Here is a 14,416-nt window from a genome sequence, read left to right as displayed (position 1 = left end):
ACAGGACAATGATCCGGAGCACACAAGCAAGTCCATCTCTGAAAGGCTCAGAACAAACAAAATTAAGGCTTTGGAGTGGCTGAGTCAAAGTCCTGACTTGAATCCCATTGCGATGCTGTGGCAAGACCTTAAACGGGCAGTTCATGCTCAAAAACCCATTTTTCCTCCACAGCGATGTAAAAGACTCATTGCATATTATCTCAAAAGTTTGATTGCAGCTGTTACTGCCAAGGGTGGCACAATCAGTTATTAGGTTTAGGGGGCAATTACTTTTTCACTCTGATGATAAAGGTTTTTGATAAATGTTTATCTTCAATAAATAGAATAATCATTTTAAATCTACATTCTGTGTTTACTCGTGTTGTCCTTATCTTATATTGAAATTAGTTGGATGATCTAAAACATTTAAATGTGACAAATTAACAAAAATAGAATAAATCTGGTGAGGGGCAAATACTTTTTTTCACAGCACTTTATATGTGCTTATGTTATTCTGTACCAAGTTTGGGGTTAGATAGAGTTTTGTTTTCAGTAAACATTAGGAGAAAGAGTAGGGCTAGAAGTGACCTGCCCTCTTTTCAGGCTGCTTTTTAAGTGGCTTTTTCTGCAGTTCTAGATAACGAGAGCAATTTCCTGAATCTTCTTCTGCACAATGAATCATTGTTTTACATAAAATATAATAATTTCGTTGGGTCCTCGAATTTTACTTTCCAACCCAAAACACCAACTTATTTAACCATTAAAATAATATACGGTCACTTTATGACTGGCCGGTAAATTATGCTTTTATTCAACATTTATCATTTATTGTTTTTTCCATCCCTGAAAGGGTCCAACAAGCATATCATTCACCTCCTCACACAAAAGAGAAAACAGCTTTTATAACTACTAGGATTTTTTTGCAGTATTCACAGAAAAATCATGTAATTAACTTGAAAAAAATGTTTGAAAGTGTAAACCTGATAAGACAATGTGGCAGCCAATTCATCACCATAAGTATTTTTATTTTCCAAAAAAATATAAAAATGGTTAAATCTGTAATACATAATTGAATGAAGGAAGGACAAAATGTGATGACATGAAAAAAACTAAAGTGAACTTATTAGCATTCAAAATCGTGAATCTACTCAGAATCACAGCCTTATAATTCATATCTGACCTCCCATATGATAATCATAAACTGCATCAGTAAGGCCTCCAGCATAGTGGATGGTTCCAACTGACCCTTCTATACATTCTTTGCCCCCCTCTTCTGTCTGGCGAAAGATAATGCATCTCATTAATCACACAGAAGGACACTTACGATTCTCTTAGGAACAGTGTTGTTTGATTATTTATCTGAAATCAAGTAAGGGGGCTGAACCTTTTTTCCTCAGCTTAAATATAAGCACTTCTAAAGAAGCGTCTCTTGTCATAGGAGACTTAGAAGGTTAGGACAAATAAGGTTCAAAAGACCTGATGACATGTTCATTGTCAGACTTTGTAACATCTTAATTTTCTTGATGATGCATATATTCTAACATTATATACACAAAAAATAACAGTTTGCTATTGAATATTGTTACCATTAACATTTATATGAAGAAGAACTGGCAGTTAAACAGACACAGATGTTTCATGTTCCTATACTAACGGAGAAATGTGTATATAGTATTCATTAGAATGTGCTGTAATTTGTGGTGAATCTTAAATGTTTGCTTTTTATTATTTAACAGCCTCACCTGAGGAAGGTAGCCTTTGGTACTAAAAGGAGCAAGTGATGAACCTCTCAACGTACAGCAACATCACCCAGACTAAAATAAGGGACTCGTACACGATAGCTGTGACCAAGAATGTGATCGTTGTGGCTTTGTACTTCTCTATTAACTACATTAACGGCACACTTGTCCACACTTTCCTCAAGCATGAGATCTTCAATGAGAATCCTCGATATATCCTCTTCATCCATATGGTCATCAATGATATGATCCAGCTAACAATTGCAGTGTTGCTTAATCTTATTTTCTATATTTTTTATACAATTAATGTCTCTATCTGTTGCATTCTTATAATGATTGCAGTGTTCACCACCCTCAACACTCCCCTGAATCTGGCCGGCATGGCTGTGGAGCGCTACATTGCTATTTGTAACCCGTTACGTCACACACAGATTTGTACTGTGCGCAGGACATACATCCTAATTGGCCTCATTTGGGGCTTGGGTGCCATCACCATTCTTCCTGACCTGTTCTTTCTATTAGCCACTGAGCCTTTATCGTTTTTCCATTCTTCTGTCAACTGCCATCAAAACGCTCTGCTCCGCCACCCATACATGGTGGAGAAGAGAACAGTCTCATACCTGGTCTATCTGTCCTTTGTATGGCTCACTTTGTTCTACACCTACTTCAGGATCATGTTTACTGCCAAGGCCACCGGTGCAGATGCCCGGAAGGCCCGCAATACCATCGTCCTGCATGGCCTGCAGCTTCTGCTGTGCATGTTCACATATATTGACCCACTAATTGAGAGTACGTTAACCTCCCTCTTCCCCATGCTTTTAAATGACATACGATTCACAATTTACATCTTTGTCCAGATTTTACCCAGGTTTATAAGTCCTATTGTGTACGGATTGAGGGATCAAATGTTCTGTGCATATCTGAAAAAGCACCTGCTGTGTATTAAGCTGGATGAAAAAAATCAAAAACAAACACAAAGCTTCTAACTGAGCTGAAACTGGAAAAAAAAAATCAAAATTTTATCACCTATGTATAACGTTTTAAAGGATATTATGTATCCTCTGTAATGTGTGTTACGGTGGTGTACATTTGTTACTGAATGAAAGAAAAAAATTTAACTACATTTTTTGTGTGTACAAAGTAAACAAGTTTAAAAGGATGCTTTAAAGAGTTTGAGCACATGAAATGCAAAAAGAATTGTAAGAATGTGCATCTTTTCTGAGTGCATCCAATAACATACTAGGTTTAAAGGCAGAAGTGCATCCTCAGCACTGATAATCAAAAACATCATTAAACTGTGTCAGTTATTTTACATAACTAGTCTTAGTATTTCTTTATTTTATCCAATTATGCATGCCTGTTACAATTAATTGTAAATTTTTGATCACACATTTTTAAAACTTTGGTGCACTAAATTGAGTTTAAATAGAATTAATTATTGTGTCAAATGAACCTGTCCTGTCTGGATAGTTTGTGCATGGGATTGCAGACAAAAGCTGCACTATTACACCAGATCCATGACTGGCTGTGTGAGGTATCACTACTAGCAATTCTGTGAGCAGGTAGCAACTTCATCATGGACAATTATGCTAGTGACAAATACAGGAGGATAATGAGAGGGTCATCAAGTACTACAGCCAGCAGCTGAGCAAGCCACAGTGTAACATGAAAAGAATTGCTGGCTGTTTTGGTGGGGCCATGCCAGTTTCACCTTTACTTGCACAGTGTTCCCACAATGCTGCACACTGATCACGCCTCATTGACCTGGCTCATGCAATTCAAAGAGCTCAAGGCTCAGGTAGCAAGGTGGACTGTGGCATTACAGGAGCACAACTTCTCAATTCAGCATCATACCAGGTGCCTACATGGAAATGCCAATGCCCTGTCCTTCCACTCTTGTGCTGCTGAGAAATGCTGGTACTGTGTGCACCTTAAGAAGAAAGCAGAAACAGTGAAAAGGAACACTGCAGCCATGGCCGTCACCGTAGTAGCACTGAGCTTGATGGCTTAAGTCCTGAGGGATTCTGTTGTGCCCAGGAGGAATGAGCTGACCTCTTCTGGGCACGCGACTGGCTCAAAGCGGGACGGACACCAGAATGCACAGATGTAACACTGCATGGGCCCACTGCCAAGACACTTTGCACAAGCGGGGACAGCCTTCACTTGCATGAGGGGCTGTTGTACCGTGTGAGAGAAGAGCTGGTGTCTGTCCACCTAGATGTGGAGCTCTGTATGAACTGCTGCGACCTGTGCATGGCCAAGAATGGGCTGACGGAGCTGTTGCATGCTCCATTGCAGTCCTTCTGCTCTGGTGCCCCAATGGAAAGTGTAGCTGTGGACATCCTGGGCCCCTTTCCTACCACCAAAGTCAGGAAAAGCTACATTCTCGTGATCATGGATTATTTCACTAAATGGCTGGAGGCAAATGCCATTCCAAAGCAAAGTGTGATCATGATGGTGGAGCTGCTAGTAGAGGTGTTCTTCTGCTGGTTCAGAGTGCTGGAGGAGCTCGATAACAACTGGGATGCAATTTTGAGTCAGCAGTAAAGACAGGGGTCTACAACAAGCTGGGCATTCGAAAGATTAGGACCATGCCTCTCCAATCTATTGTCACTGACCAACACCAGCACAACCGGGACAAACATTTGCCCCTGGTCCTATTGGCATGTTGTTTCTCTGCTGTGCAGGAGTCGACTGGGTTCACTCCGGCTCTCTTTATATTCAGCCATGAGCTCAGAACACCCATGGAGCTGGTCTTCAGGAGTGCACCAACCAGGACTCATGCTGACCAGGACAGTGGACATTCCAGGACAGTGTTTCTCAGTTTAAAGTGTTCAGTGCTGTGAAAAATTATTTGCCCCTTCCCAATTTCTTCTATTTTTGCATATTTGTCACATTTGAATATTTCAAATCATTAAACTTTAATATTAGACAAAGATAACCCAAGTGAACACAAAATGCAGTTTATACATGATGTTTTCATTTATTGAAGGGAAAATACTCTTAAGCCCTACCTGGCCCTATGTAAAAAAGTTATTGTGCCCTTAGCTACTTAATCAAGCAGTTAACCAACTACAATTGACTGTTGGGTTCAATTTCACTAGCCACACCCAGGCATGATTATTGTCAGACCTGTTGAATCTAAACATCACTTAAATAGAACCTGTCTGACAATGTGAAGCAGCTAGAAGGTCTCAAAAAGCAGCACATGATGCCACGTTCTAAAGCGATTCAAATACAGATGCGCAACAAAGTCATTGAAATCTACCAGTGTGGAAAGAGTTACAAAGCCATTGCTAAGGCTCTGGGACTCCAAAGAACCACAGTGAGAGCCTTTATCCACAAACAGAGAAAACTTGGAACAGCGGTGGACCCTCCCAGGAGTGGCCAGCCTAACCAAATTTCACCAAGAGTGCACTGACAACCCATCTAGGAGGTCACAAAAGAACATTTAAAGAACAGCAGGCCTCACTTGCCGCAGTTAAGGTCAATGTACACGTTTCCACGTTAAGAAAGACTTTTGGGATAATACTCTGTGGACTGATGAGTCAAAGCTGGAACTTTTTGGAAGACATGGTGTAAAGCTAACACTGCATTCCACCAGAGGAACATCATACCAACAGTAAAACATGGTGGTGGTAGTGTGATCGGGGGCTGCTTTGCTTCTGCAGGGCCTGGAGAACTTGTCATAATTGATGAAACAATGAACTCTGCTCTGTATCAGAGAATCCTGATGGAGAATGTCCGTCTGTCAGTTCATGATCTATGTCTCAAGTTAGGTTATGCAACAGGACAATGATCCGGAGCACACAAGCAAGTCCATCTCTGAAAGGCTCAGAACAAACAAAATTAAGGCTTTGGAGTGGCTGAGTCAAAGTCCTGACTTGAATCCCATTGCGATGCTGTGGCAAGACCTTAAACGGGCAGTTCATGCTCAAAAACCCATTTTTCCTCCACAGCGATGTAAAAGACTCATTGCATATTATCTCAAAAGTTTGATTGCAGCTGTTACTGCCAAGGGTGGCACAATCAGTTATTAGGTTTAGGGGGCAATTACTTTTTCACTCTGATGATAAAGGTTTTTGATAAATGTTTATCTTCAATAAATAGAATAATCATTTTAAATCTACATTCTGTGTTTACTCGTGTTGTCCTTATCTTATATTGAAATTAGTTGGATGATCTAAAACATTTAAATGTGACAAATTAACAAAAATAGAATAAATCTGGTGAGGGGCAAATACTTTTTTTCACAGCACTTTATATGTGCTTATGTTATTCTGTACCAAGTTTGGGGTTAGATAGAGTTTTGTTTTCAGTAAACATTAGGAGAAAGAGTAGGGCTAGAAGTGACCTGCCCTCTTTTCAGGCTGCTTTTTAAGTGGCTTTTTCTGCAGTTCTAGATAACGAGAGCAATTTCCTGAATCTTCTTCTGCACAATGAATCATTGTTTTACATAAAATATAATAATTTCGTTGGGTCCTCGAATTTTACTTTCCAACCCAAAACACCAACTTATTTAACCATTAAAATAATATACAGTCACTTTATGACTGGCCGGTAAATTATGCTTTTATTCAACATTTATCATTTATTGTTTTTTCCATCCCTGAAAGGGTCCAACAAGCATATCATTCACCTCCTCAAACAAAAGAGAAAACAGCTTTTATAACTACTAGGATATTTTTGCAGTATTCACAGAAAAATCATGTAATTAACTTGAAAAAAATGTTTGAAAGTGTAAACCTGATAAGACAATGTGGCAGCCAATTCATCACCATAAGTATTTTTATTTTCCAAAAAAATATAAAAATGGTTAAATCTGTAATACATAATTGAATGAAGGAAAGACAAAATGTGATGACATGAAAAAAGCTAAAGTGAACTTATTAGCATTCAAAATCGTGAATCTACTCAGAATCACAGCCTTATAATTCATATCTGACCTCCCATATGATAATCATAAACTGCATCAGTAAGGCCTCCAGCATAGTGGATGGTTCCAACTGACCCTTCTATACATTCTTTGCCCCCCTCTTCTGTCTGGCGAAAGATAATGCATCTGATTAATCACACAGAAGGACACTTAGGATTCTCTTAGGAACAGTGTTGTTTGATTATTTATCTGAAATCAAGTAAGGGGGCTGAACCTTTTTTCCTCAGCTTAAATATAAGCACTTCTAAAGAAACGTCTCTTGTCATAGGAGACTTAGAAGGTTAGGACAAATAAGGTTCAAAAGACCTGATGACTTGTTCATTGTCAGACTTTGTAACATCTTAATTTTCTTGATGATGCATATATTCTAACATTATATACACAAAAAATAACAGTTTGCTATTGAATATTGTTATTAACATTTATATGAAGAAGAACTGGCAGTTAAACAGACACAGATGTTTCATGTTCCTATACTAACGGAGAAATGTGTATATAGTATTCATTAGAATGTGCTGTAATTTGTGGTGAATCTTAAACGTTTGCTTTTTATTATTTAACAGCCTCACCTGAGGAAGGTAGCCTTTGGTACTAAAAGGAGCAAGTGATGAACCTCTCAACGTACAGCAACATCACCCAGACTAAAATAAGGGACTCGTACACATGATAGCTGTGACCAAGAATGTGATCGTTGTGGCTTTGTACTTCTCTATTAACTACATTAACGGCACACTTGTCCACACTTTCCTCAAGCATGAGATCTTCAATGAGAATCCTCGATATATCCTCTTCATCCATATGGTCATCAATGATATGATCCAGCTAACAATTGCAGTGTTGCTTAATTTTATTTTCTATATTTTTTATACAATTAATGTCTCTATCTGTTGCATTCTTATAATGATTGCAGTGTTCACCACCCTCAACACTCCCCTGAATCTGGCCGGCATGGCTGTGGAGCGCTACATTGCTATTTGTAACCCGTTACGTCACACACAGATTTGTACTGTGCGCAGGACATACATCCTAATTGGCCTCATTTGGGGCTTGGGTGCCATCACCATTCTTCCTGACCTGTTCTTTCTATTAGCCACTGAGCCTTTATCGTTTTTCCATTCTTCTGTCAACTGCCATCAAAACGCTCTGCTCCACCACCCATACGTGGTGGAGAAGAGAACAGTCTCATACCTGGTCTATCTCTCCTTAGTATGGCTCACTTTGTTCTACACCTACTTCAGAATCATGTTTACAGCCAAGGCCACCGGTGCAGACGCCCGGAAGGCCCGCAATACCATCGTCCTGCATGGCCTGCAGCTTCTGTTGTGCATGTTAATGTATATTGTCCCACTAATTGAGAGTACGTTAACGTCTCTCTTCCCCATGCTTTTAAATGACATACGATTCACAATTTACATCTTTGTCCAGATTTTACCCAGGTTTATAAGTCCTATTGTGTACGGATTGAGGGATCAGATGTTCTGTGTATATCTGAAAAAGCACCTGCTGTGTATTAAGCTGGATGAAAAAAATCAAAAACAAACACAAAGCTTCTAACTGAGCTGAAACTGGAAAAAAAAATCAAAATTTTATCACCTATGTATAACGTTTTGAAGGATATTATGTATCCTCTGTAATGTGTGTTACGGTGGTGTACATTTGTTACTGAATGAAAGAAAAAAATTTAACTACATTTTTTGTGTGTACAAAGTAAACAAGTTTAAAAGGATGCTTTAAAGAGTTTGAGCACATGAAATGCAAAAAGAATTGTAAGAATGTGCATCTTTTCTGAGTGCATCCAATAACATACTAGGTTTAAAGGCAGAAGTGCATCCTCAGCACTGATAATCAAAAACATCATTAAACTGTGTCAGTTATTTTACATAACTAGTCTTAGTATTTCTTTATTTTATCCAATTATGCATACCTGTTACAATTAATTGTAAATTTTTGATCACACATTTTTAAAACTTTGGTGCACTAAATTGAGTTTAAATAGAATTAATTATTGTGTCAAATGAACCTGTCCTGTCTGGATAGTTTGTGCATGGGATTGCAGACAAAAGCTGCACTATTACACCAGATCCATGACTGGCTGTGTGAGGTATCACTACTAGCAATTCTGTGAGCAGGTAGCAATTTCATCATGGACAATTATGCTAGTGACAAATACAGGAGGATAATGAGAGGGTCATCAAGTACTACAGCCAGCAGCTGAGCAAGCCACAGTGTAACATGAAAAGAATTGCTGGCTGTTTTGGTGGGGCCATGCCAGTTTCATCTTTACTTGCACAGTGTTCCCACAATGCTGCACACTGATCACGCCTCATTGACCTGGCTCATGCAATTCAAAGAGCTCAAGGCTCAGGTAGCAAGGTGGATTGTGGCATTACAGGAGCACAACTTCTCAATTCAGCATCATACCAGGTGCCTACACGGAAATGCCAATGCCCTGTCCTTCCACTCTTGTGCTGCTGAGAAATGCTGGTACTGTGTGCACCTTAAGAAGAAAGCAGAAACAGTGAAAAGGAACACTGCAGCCATGGCCGTCACCGTAGTAGCACTGAGCTTGATGGCTTAAGTCCTGAGGGATTCTGTTGTGCCCAGGAGGAATGAGCTGACCTCTTCTGGGCACGCGACTGGCTCAAAGCGGGACGGACACCAGAATGCACAGATGTAACACTGCATGGGCCCACTGCCAAGACACTTTGCACAAGCGGGGACAGCCTTCACTTGCATGAGGGGCTGTTGTACCGTGTGAGAGAAGAGCTGGTGTCTGTCCACCTAGATGTGGAGCTCTGTATGAACTGCTGCGACCTGTGCATGGCCAAGAATGGGCTGACGGAGCTGTTGCATGCTCCATTGCAGTCCTTCTGCTCTGGTGCCCCAATGGAAAGTGTAGCTGTGGACATCCTGGGCCCCTTTCCTACCACCAAAGTCAGGAAAAGCTACATTCTCGTGATCATGGATTATTTCACTAAATGGCTGGAGGCAAATGCCATTCCAAAGCAAAGTGTGATCATGATGGTGGAGCTGCTAGTAGAGGTGTTCTTCTGCTGGTTCAGAGTGCTGGAGGAGCTCGATAACAACTGGGATGCAATTTTGAGTCAGCAGTAAAGACAGGGGTCTACAACAAGCTGGGCATCCGAAAGATTAGGACCATGCCTCTCCAATCTATTGTCACTGACCAACACCAGCACAACCGGGACAAACATTTGCCCCTGGTCCTATTGGCATGTTGTTTCTCTGCTGTGCAGGAGTCGACTGGGTTCACTCCGGCTCTCTTTATATTCAGCCATGAGCTCAGAACACCCATGGAGCTGGTCTTCAGGAGTGCACCAACCAGGACTCATGCTGACCAGGACAGTGGACATTCCAGGACAGTGTTTCTCAGTTTAAAGTGTTCAGTGCTGTGAAAAATTATTTGCCCCTTCCCAATTTCTTCTATTTTTGCATATTTGTCACATTTGAATATTTCAAATCATTAAACTTTAATATTAGACAAAGATAACCCAAGTGAACACAAAATGCAGTTTATACATGATGTTTTCATTTATTGAAGGGAAAATACTCTTAAGCCCTACCTGGCCCTATGTAAAAAAGTTATTGTGCCCTTAGCTACTTAATCAAGCAGTTAACCAACTACAATTGACTGTTGGGTTCAATTTCACTAGCCACACCCAGGCATGATTATTGTCAGACCTGTTGAATCTAAACATCACTTAAATAGAACCTGTCTGACAATGTGAAGCAGCTAGAAGGTCTCAAAAAGCAGCACATGATGCCACGTTCTAAAGCGATTCAAATACAGATGCGCAACAAAGTCATTGAAATCTACCAGTGTGGAAAGAGTTACAAAGCCATTGCTAAGGCTCTGGGACTCCAAAGAACCACAGTGAGAGCCTTTATCCACAAACAGAGAAAACTTGGAACGGCGGTGGACCCTCCCAGGAGTGGCCAGCCTAACCAAATTTCACCAAGAGTGCACTGACAACCCATCTAGGAGGTCACAAAAGAACATTTAAAGAACAGCAGGCCTCACTTGCCGCAGTTAAGGTCAATGTACACGTTTCCACGTTAAGAAAGACTTTTGGGATAATACTCTGTGGACTGATGAGTCAAAGCTGGAACTTTTTGGAAGACATGGTGTAAAGCTAACACTGCATTCCACCAGAGGAACATCATACCAACAGTAAAACATGGTGGTGGTAGTGTGATCGGGGGCTGCTTTGCTTCTGCAGGGCCTGGACAACTTGTCATAATTGATGAAACAATGAACTCTGCTCTGTATCAGAGAATCCTGATGGAGAATGTCCGTCTGTCAGTTCATGATCTATGTCTCAAGTTAGGTTATGCAACAGGACAATGATCCGGAGCACACAAGCAAGTCCATCTCTGAAAGGCTCAGAACAAACAAAATTAAGGCTTTGGAGTGGCTAAGTCAAAGTCCTGACTTGAATCCCATTGCGATGCTGTGGCAAGACCTTAAACGGGCAGTTCATGCTCAAAAACCCATTTTTCCTCCACAGCGATGTAAAAGACTCATTGCATATTATCTCAAAAGTTTGATTGCAGCTGTTACTGCCAAGGGTGGCACAATCAGTTATTAGGTTTAGGGGGCAATTACTTTTTCACTCTGATGATAAAGGTTTTTGATAAATGTTTATCTTCAATAAATAGAATAATCATTTTAAATCTACATTCTGTGTTTACTCGTGTTGTCCTTATCTTATATTGAAATTAGTTGGATGATCTAAAACATTTAAATGTGACAAATTAACAAAAATAGAATAAATCTGGTGAGGGGCAAATACTTTTTTTCACAGCACTTTATATGTGCTTATGTTATTCTGTACCAAGTTTGGGGTTAGATAGAGTTTTGTTTTCAGTAAACATTAGGAGAAAGAGTAGGGCTAGAAGTGACCTGCCCTCTTTTCAGGCTGCTTTTTAAGTGGCTTTTTCTGCAGTTCTAGATAACGAGAGCAATTTCCTGAATCTTCTTCTGCACAATGAATCATTGTTTTACATAAAATATAATAATTTCGTTGGGTCCTCGAATTTTACTTTCCAACCCAAAACACCAACTTATTTAACCATTAAAATAATATACAGTCACTTTATGACTGGCCGGTAAATTATGCTTTTATTCAACATTTATCATTTATTGTTTTTTCCATCCCTGAAAGGGTCCAACAAGCATATCATTCACCTCCTCAAACAAAAGAGAAAACAGCTTTTATAACTACTAGGATATTTTTGCAGTATTCACAGAAAAATCATGTAATTAACTTGAAAAAAATGTTTGAAAGTGTAAACCTGATAAGACAATGTGGCAGCCAATTCATCACCATAAGTATTTTTATTTTCCAAAAAAATATAAAAATGGTTAAATCTGTAATACATAATTGAATGAAGGAAAGACAAAATGTGATGACATGAAAAAAGCTAAAGTGAACTTATTAGCATTCAAAATCGTGAATCTACTCAGAATCACAGCCTTATAATTCATATCTGACCTCCCATATGATAATCATAAACTGCATCAGTAAGGCCTCCAGCATAGTGGATGGTTCCAACTGACCCTTCTATACATTCTTTGCCCCCCTCTTCTGTCTGGCGAAAGATAATGCATCTCATTAATCACACAGAAGGACACTTAGGATTCTCTTAGGAACAGTGTTGTTTGATTATTTATCTGAAATCAAGTAAGGGGGCTGAACCTTTTTTCCTCAGCTTAAATATAAGCACTTCTAAAGAAACGTCTCTTGTCATAGGAGACTTAGAAGGTTAGGACAAATAAGGTTCAAAAGACCTGATGACTTGTTCATTGTCAGACTTTGTAACATCTTAATTTTCTTGATGATGCATATATTCTAACATTATATACACAAAAAATAACAGTTTGCTATTGAATATTGTTATTAACATTTATATGAAGAAGAACTGGCAGTTAAACAGACACAGATGTTTCATGTTCCTATACTAACGGAGAAATGTGTATATAGTATTCATTAGAATGTGCTGTAATTTGTGGTGAATCTTAAATGTTTGCTTTTTATTATTTAACAGCCTCACCTGAGGAAGGTAGCCTTTGGTACTAAAAGGAGCAAGTGATGAACCTCTCAACGTACAGCAACATCACCCAGACTAAAATAAGGGACTCGTACACGATAGCTGTGACCAAGAATGTGATCGTTGTGGCTTTGTACTTCTCTATTAACTACATTAACGGCACACTTGTCCACACTTTCCTCAAGCATGAGATCTTCAATGAGAATCCTCGATATATCCTCTTCATCCATATGGTCATCAACGACATGATCCAGCTAACAATTGCAGTGTTGCTTAATCTTATTTTCTATATTTTTTATACAATTAATGTCTCTATCTGTTGCATTCTTATAATGATTGCAGTGTTCACCACCCTCAACACTCCCCTGAATCTGGCCGGCATGGCTGTGGAGCGCTACATTGCTATTTGTAACCCGTTACGTCACACACAGATTTGTACTGTGCGCAGGACATACATCCTAATTGGCCTCATTTGGGGCTTGGGTGCCATCACCATTCTTCCTGACCTGTTCTTTCTATTAGCCACTGAGCCTTTATCGTTTTTCCATTCTTCTGTCAACTGCCATCAAAACGCTCTGCTCCGCCACCCATACATGGTGGAGAAGAGAACAGTCTCATACCTGGTCTATCTGTCCTTTGTATGGCTCACTTTGTTCTACACCTACTTCAGGATCATGTTTACAGCCAAGGCCACCGGTGCAGACGCCCGGAAGGCCCGCAATACCATCGTCCTGCATGGCCTGCAGCTTCTGCTGTGCATGTTCACATATATTGACCCACTAATTGAGAGTACGTTAACGTCTCTCTTCCCCATGCTTTTAAATGACATACGATTCACAATTTACATCTTTGTCCAGATTTTACCCAGGTTTATAAGTCCTATTGTGTACGGATTGAGGGATCAAATGTTCTGTGCATATCTGAAAAAGCACCTGCTGTGTATTAAGCTGGATGAAAAAAATCAAAAACAAACACAAAGCTTCTAACTGAGCTGAAACTGGAAAAAAAAAATCTAAATTTTATCACCTATGTATAACGTTTTAAAGGATATTATGTATCCTCTGTAATGTGTGTTACGGTGGTGTACATTTGTTACCGAATGAAAGAAAAAAATTTAACTGTACATTTTTTGTGTATACAAAGTAAACAAGTTTAAAAGGATGCTTTAAAGAGTTTGAGCACATGAAATGCAAAAAGAATTGTAAGAATGTGCATCTTTTCTGAGTGCATCCAATAACATACTAGGTTTAAAGGCAGAAGTGCGTCCTCAGCACTGATAATCAAAAACATGATTAAACTGTGTCAGTTATTTTACATAACTAGTCTTAGTATTTCTTTATTATATCCAATTATGCATACCTGTTACAATTAATTGTAAATTTTTGATCACACATTTTTAAAACATTGGTGCACTAAATTGAGTTTAAATAGAATTAATTATTGTGTCAAATGAACCTGTCCTGTCTGGATAGTTTGGGTAAGTATATATAATCAATATCCAGACATATAAATATAATGCAATGCATGTAAAATGCACTTCATAAATGAATACAGCAAATCACTTTTAGCTAATGGGTGATGACACACATCCCATAGACCAGCTTTTCCTAGCCACTGGCCCATAGGCAAATAACATACATTCCAAATGTATTTATCAAATATATTTTTGCAATGTATGAAAATGGCCAAAAAA

The 14,416-nt window shown here is 39.2% G+C and overlaps 2 protein-coding genes and 1 pseudogene across 2 annotated transcripts; all 3 read left to right on the top strand.

The window, feature by feature from the left end:
* Nucleotides 1–1,687: 1,687 nt before the first annotated feature.
* Nucleotides 1,688–4,265, top strand: LOC118807702 (odorant receptor 131-2-like). The gene is made up of 2 exons (XM_036569729.1): nt 1,688–2,657; nt 3,937–4,265. The coding sequence occupies exons 1-2, from the start codon at nt 1,760–1,762 to the stop codon at nt 4,263–4,265; spliced, it is 1,227 nt and encodes a 408-aa protein (XP_036425622.1). The 5' UTR covers nt 1,688–1,759.
* Nucleotides 4,266–7,261: 2,996 nt separating this feature from the next.
* LOC118807701 lies at nt 7,262–9,768 on the top strand (annotated as a pseudogene).
* A 2,996-nt stretch (nt 9,769–12,764) lies between these two features.
* On the top strand, nt 12,765–13,709 carry LOC118807699 (odorant receptor 131-2-like). The gene has a single exon (XM_036569728.1). The coding sequence runs from the start codon at nt 12,765–12,767 to the stop codon at nt 13,707–13,709; it is 945 nt and encodes a 314-aa protein (XP_036425621.1).
* Nucleotides 13,710–14,416: the final 707 nt, after the last annotated feature.

Source organism: Colossoma macropomum, unplaced genomic scaffold (assembly GCF_904425465.1).
Source record: "Colossoma macropomum unplaced genomic scaffold, Colossoma_macropomum, whole genome shotgun sequence".
NCBI lineage: Eukaryota > Metazoa > Chordata > Actinopteri > Characiformes > Serrasalmidae > Colossoma > Colossoma macropomum.
The sequence above is the reverse complement of the archived record's forward strand: the minus strand, read 5'-3'. Positions and strand labels throughout refer to the sequence as shown.

Bases quoted from the DNA above. Each gene is read 5' to 3' on its own strand.
- LOC118807702 (XM_036569729.1), top strand. From the start codon at position 1,760: ATGAACCTCTCAACGTACAGCAACATCACCCAGACTAAAATAAGGGAC. The intron at 2,658-3,936 runs GTATTAAGCTGG...CTGTCCACCTAG, and splicing joins TCTGAAAAAGCACCTGCTGT to ATGTGGAGCTCTGTATGAAC.
- LOC118807699 (XM_036569728.1), top strand. From the start codon at position 12,765: ATGAACCTCTCAACGTACAGCAACATCACCCAGACTAAAATAAGGGAC.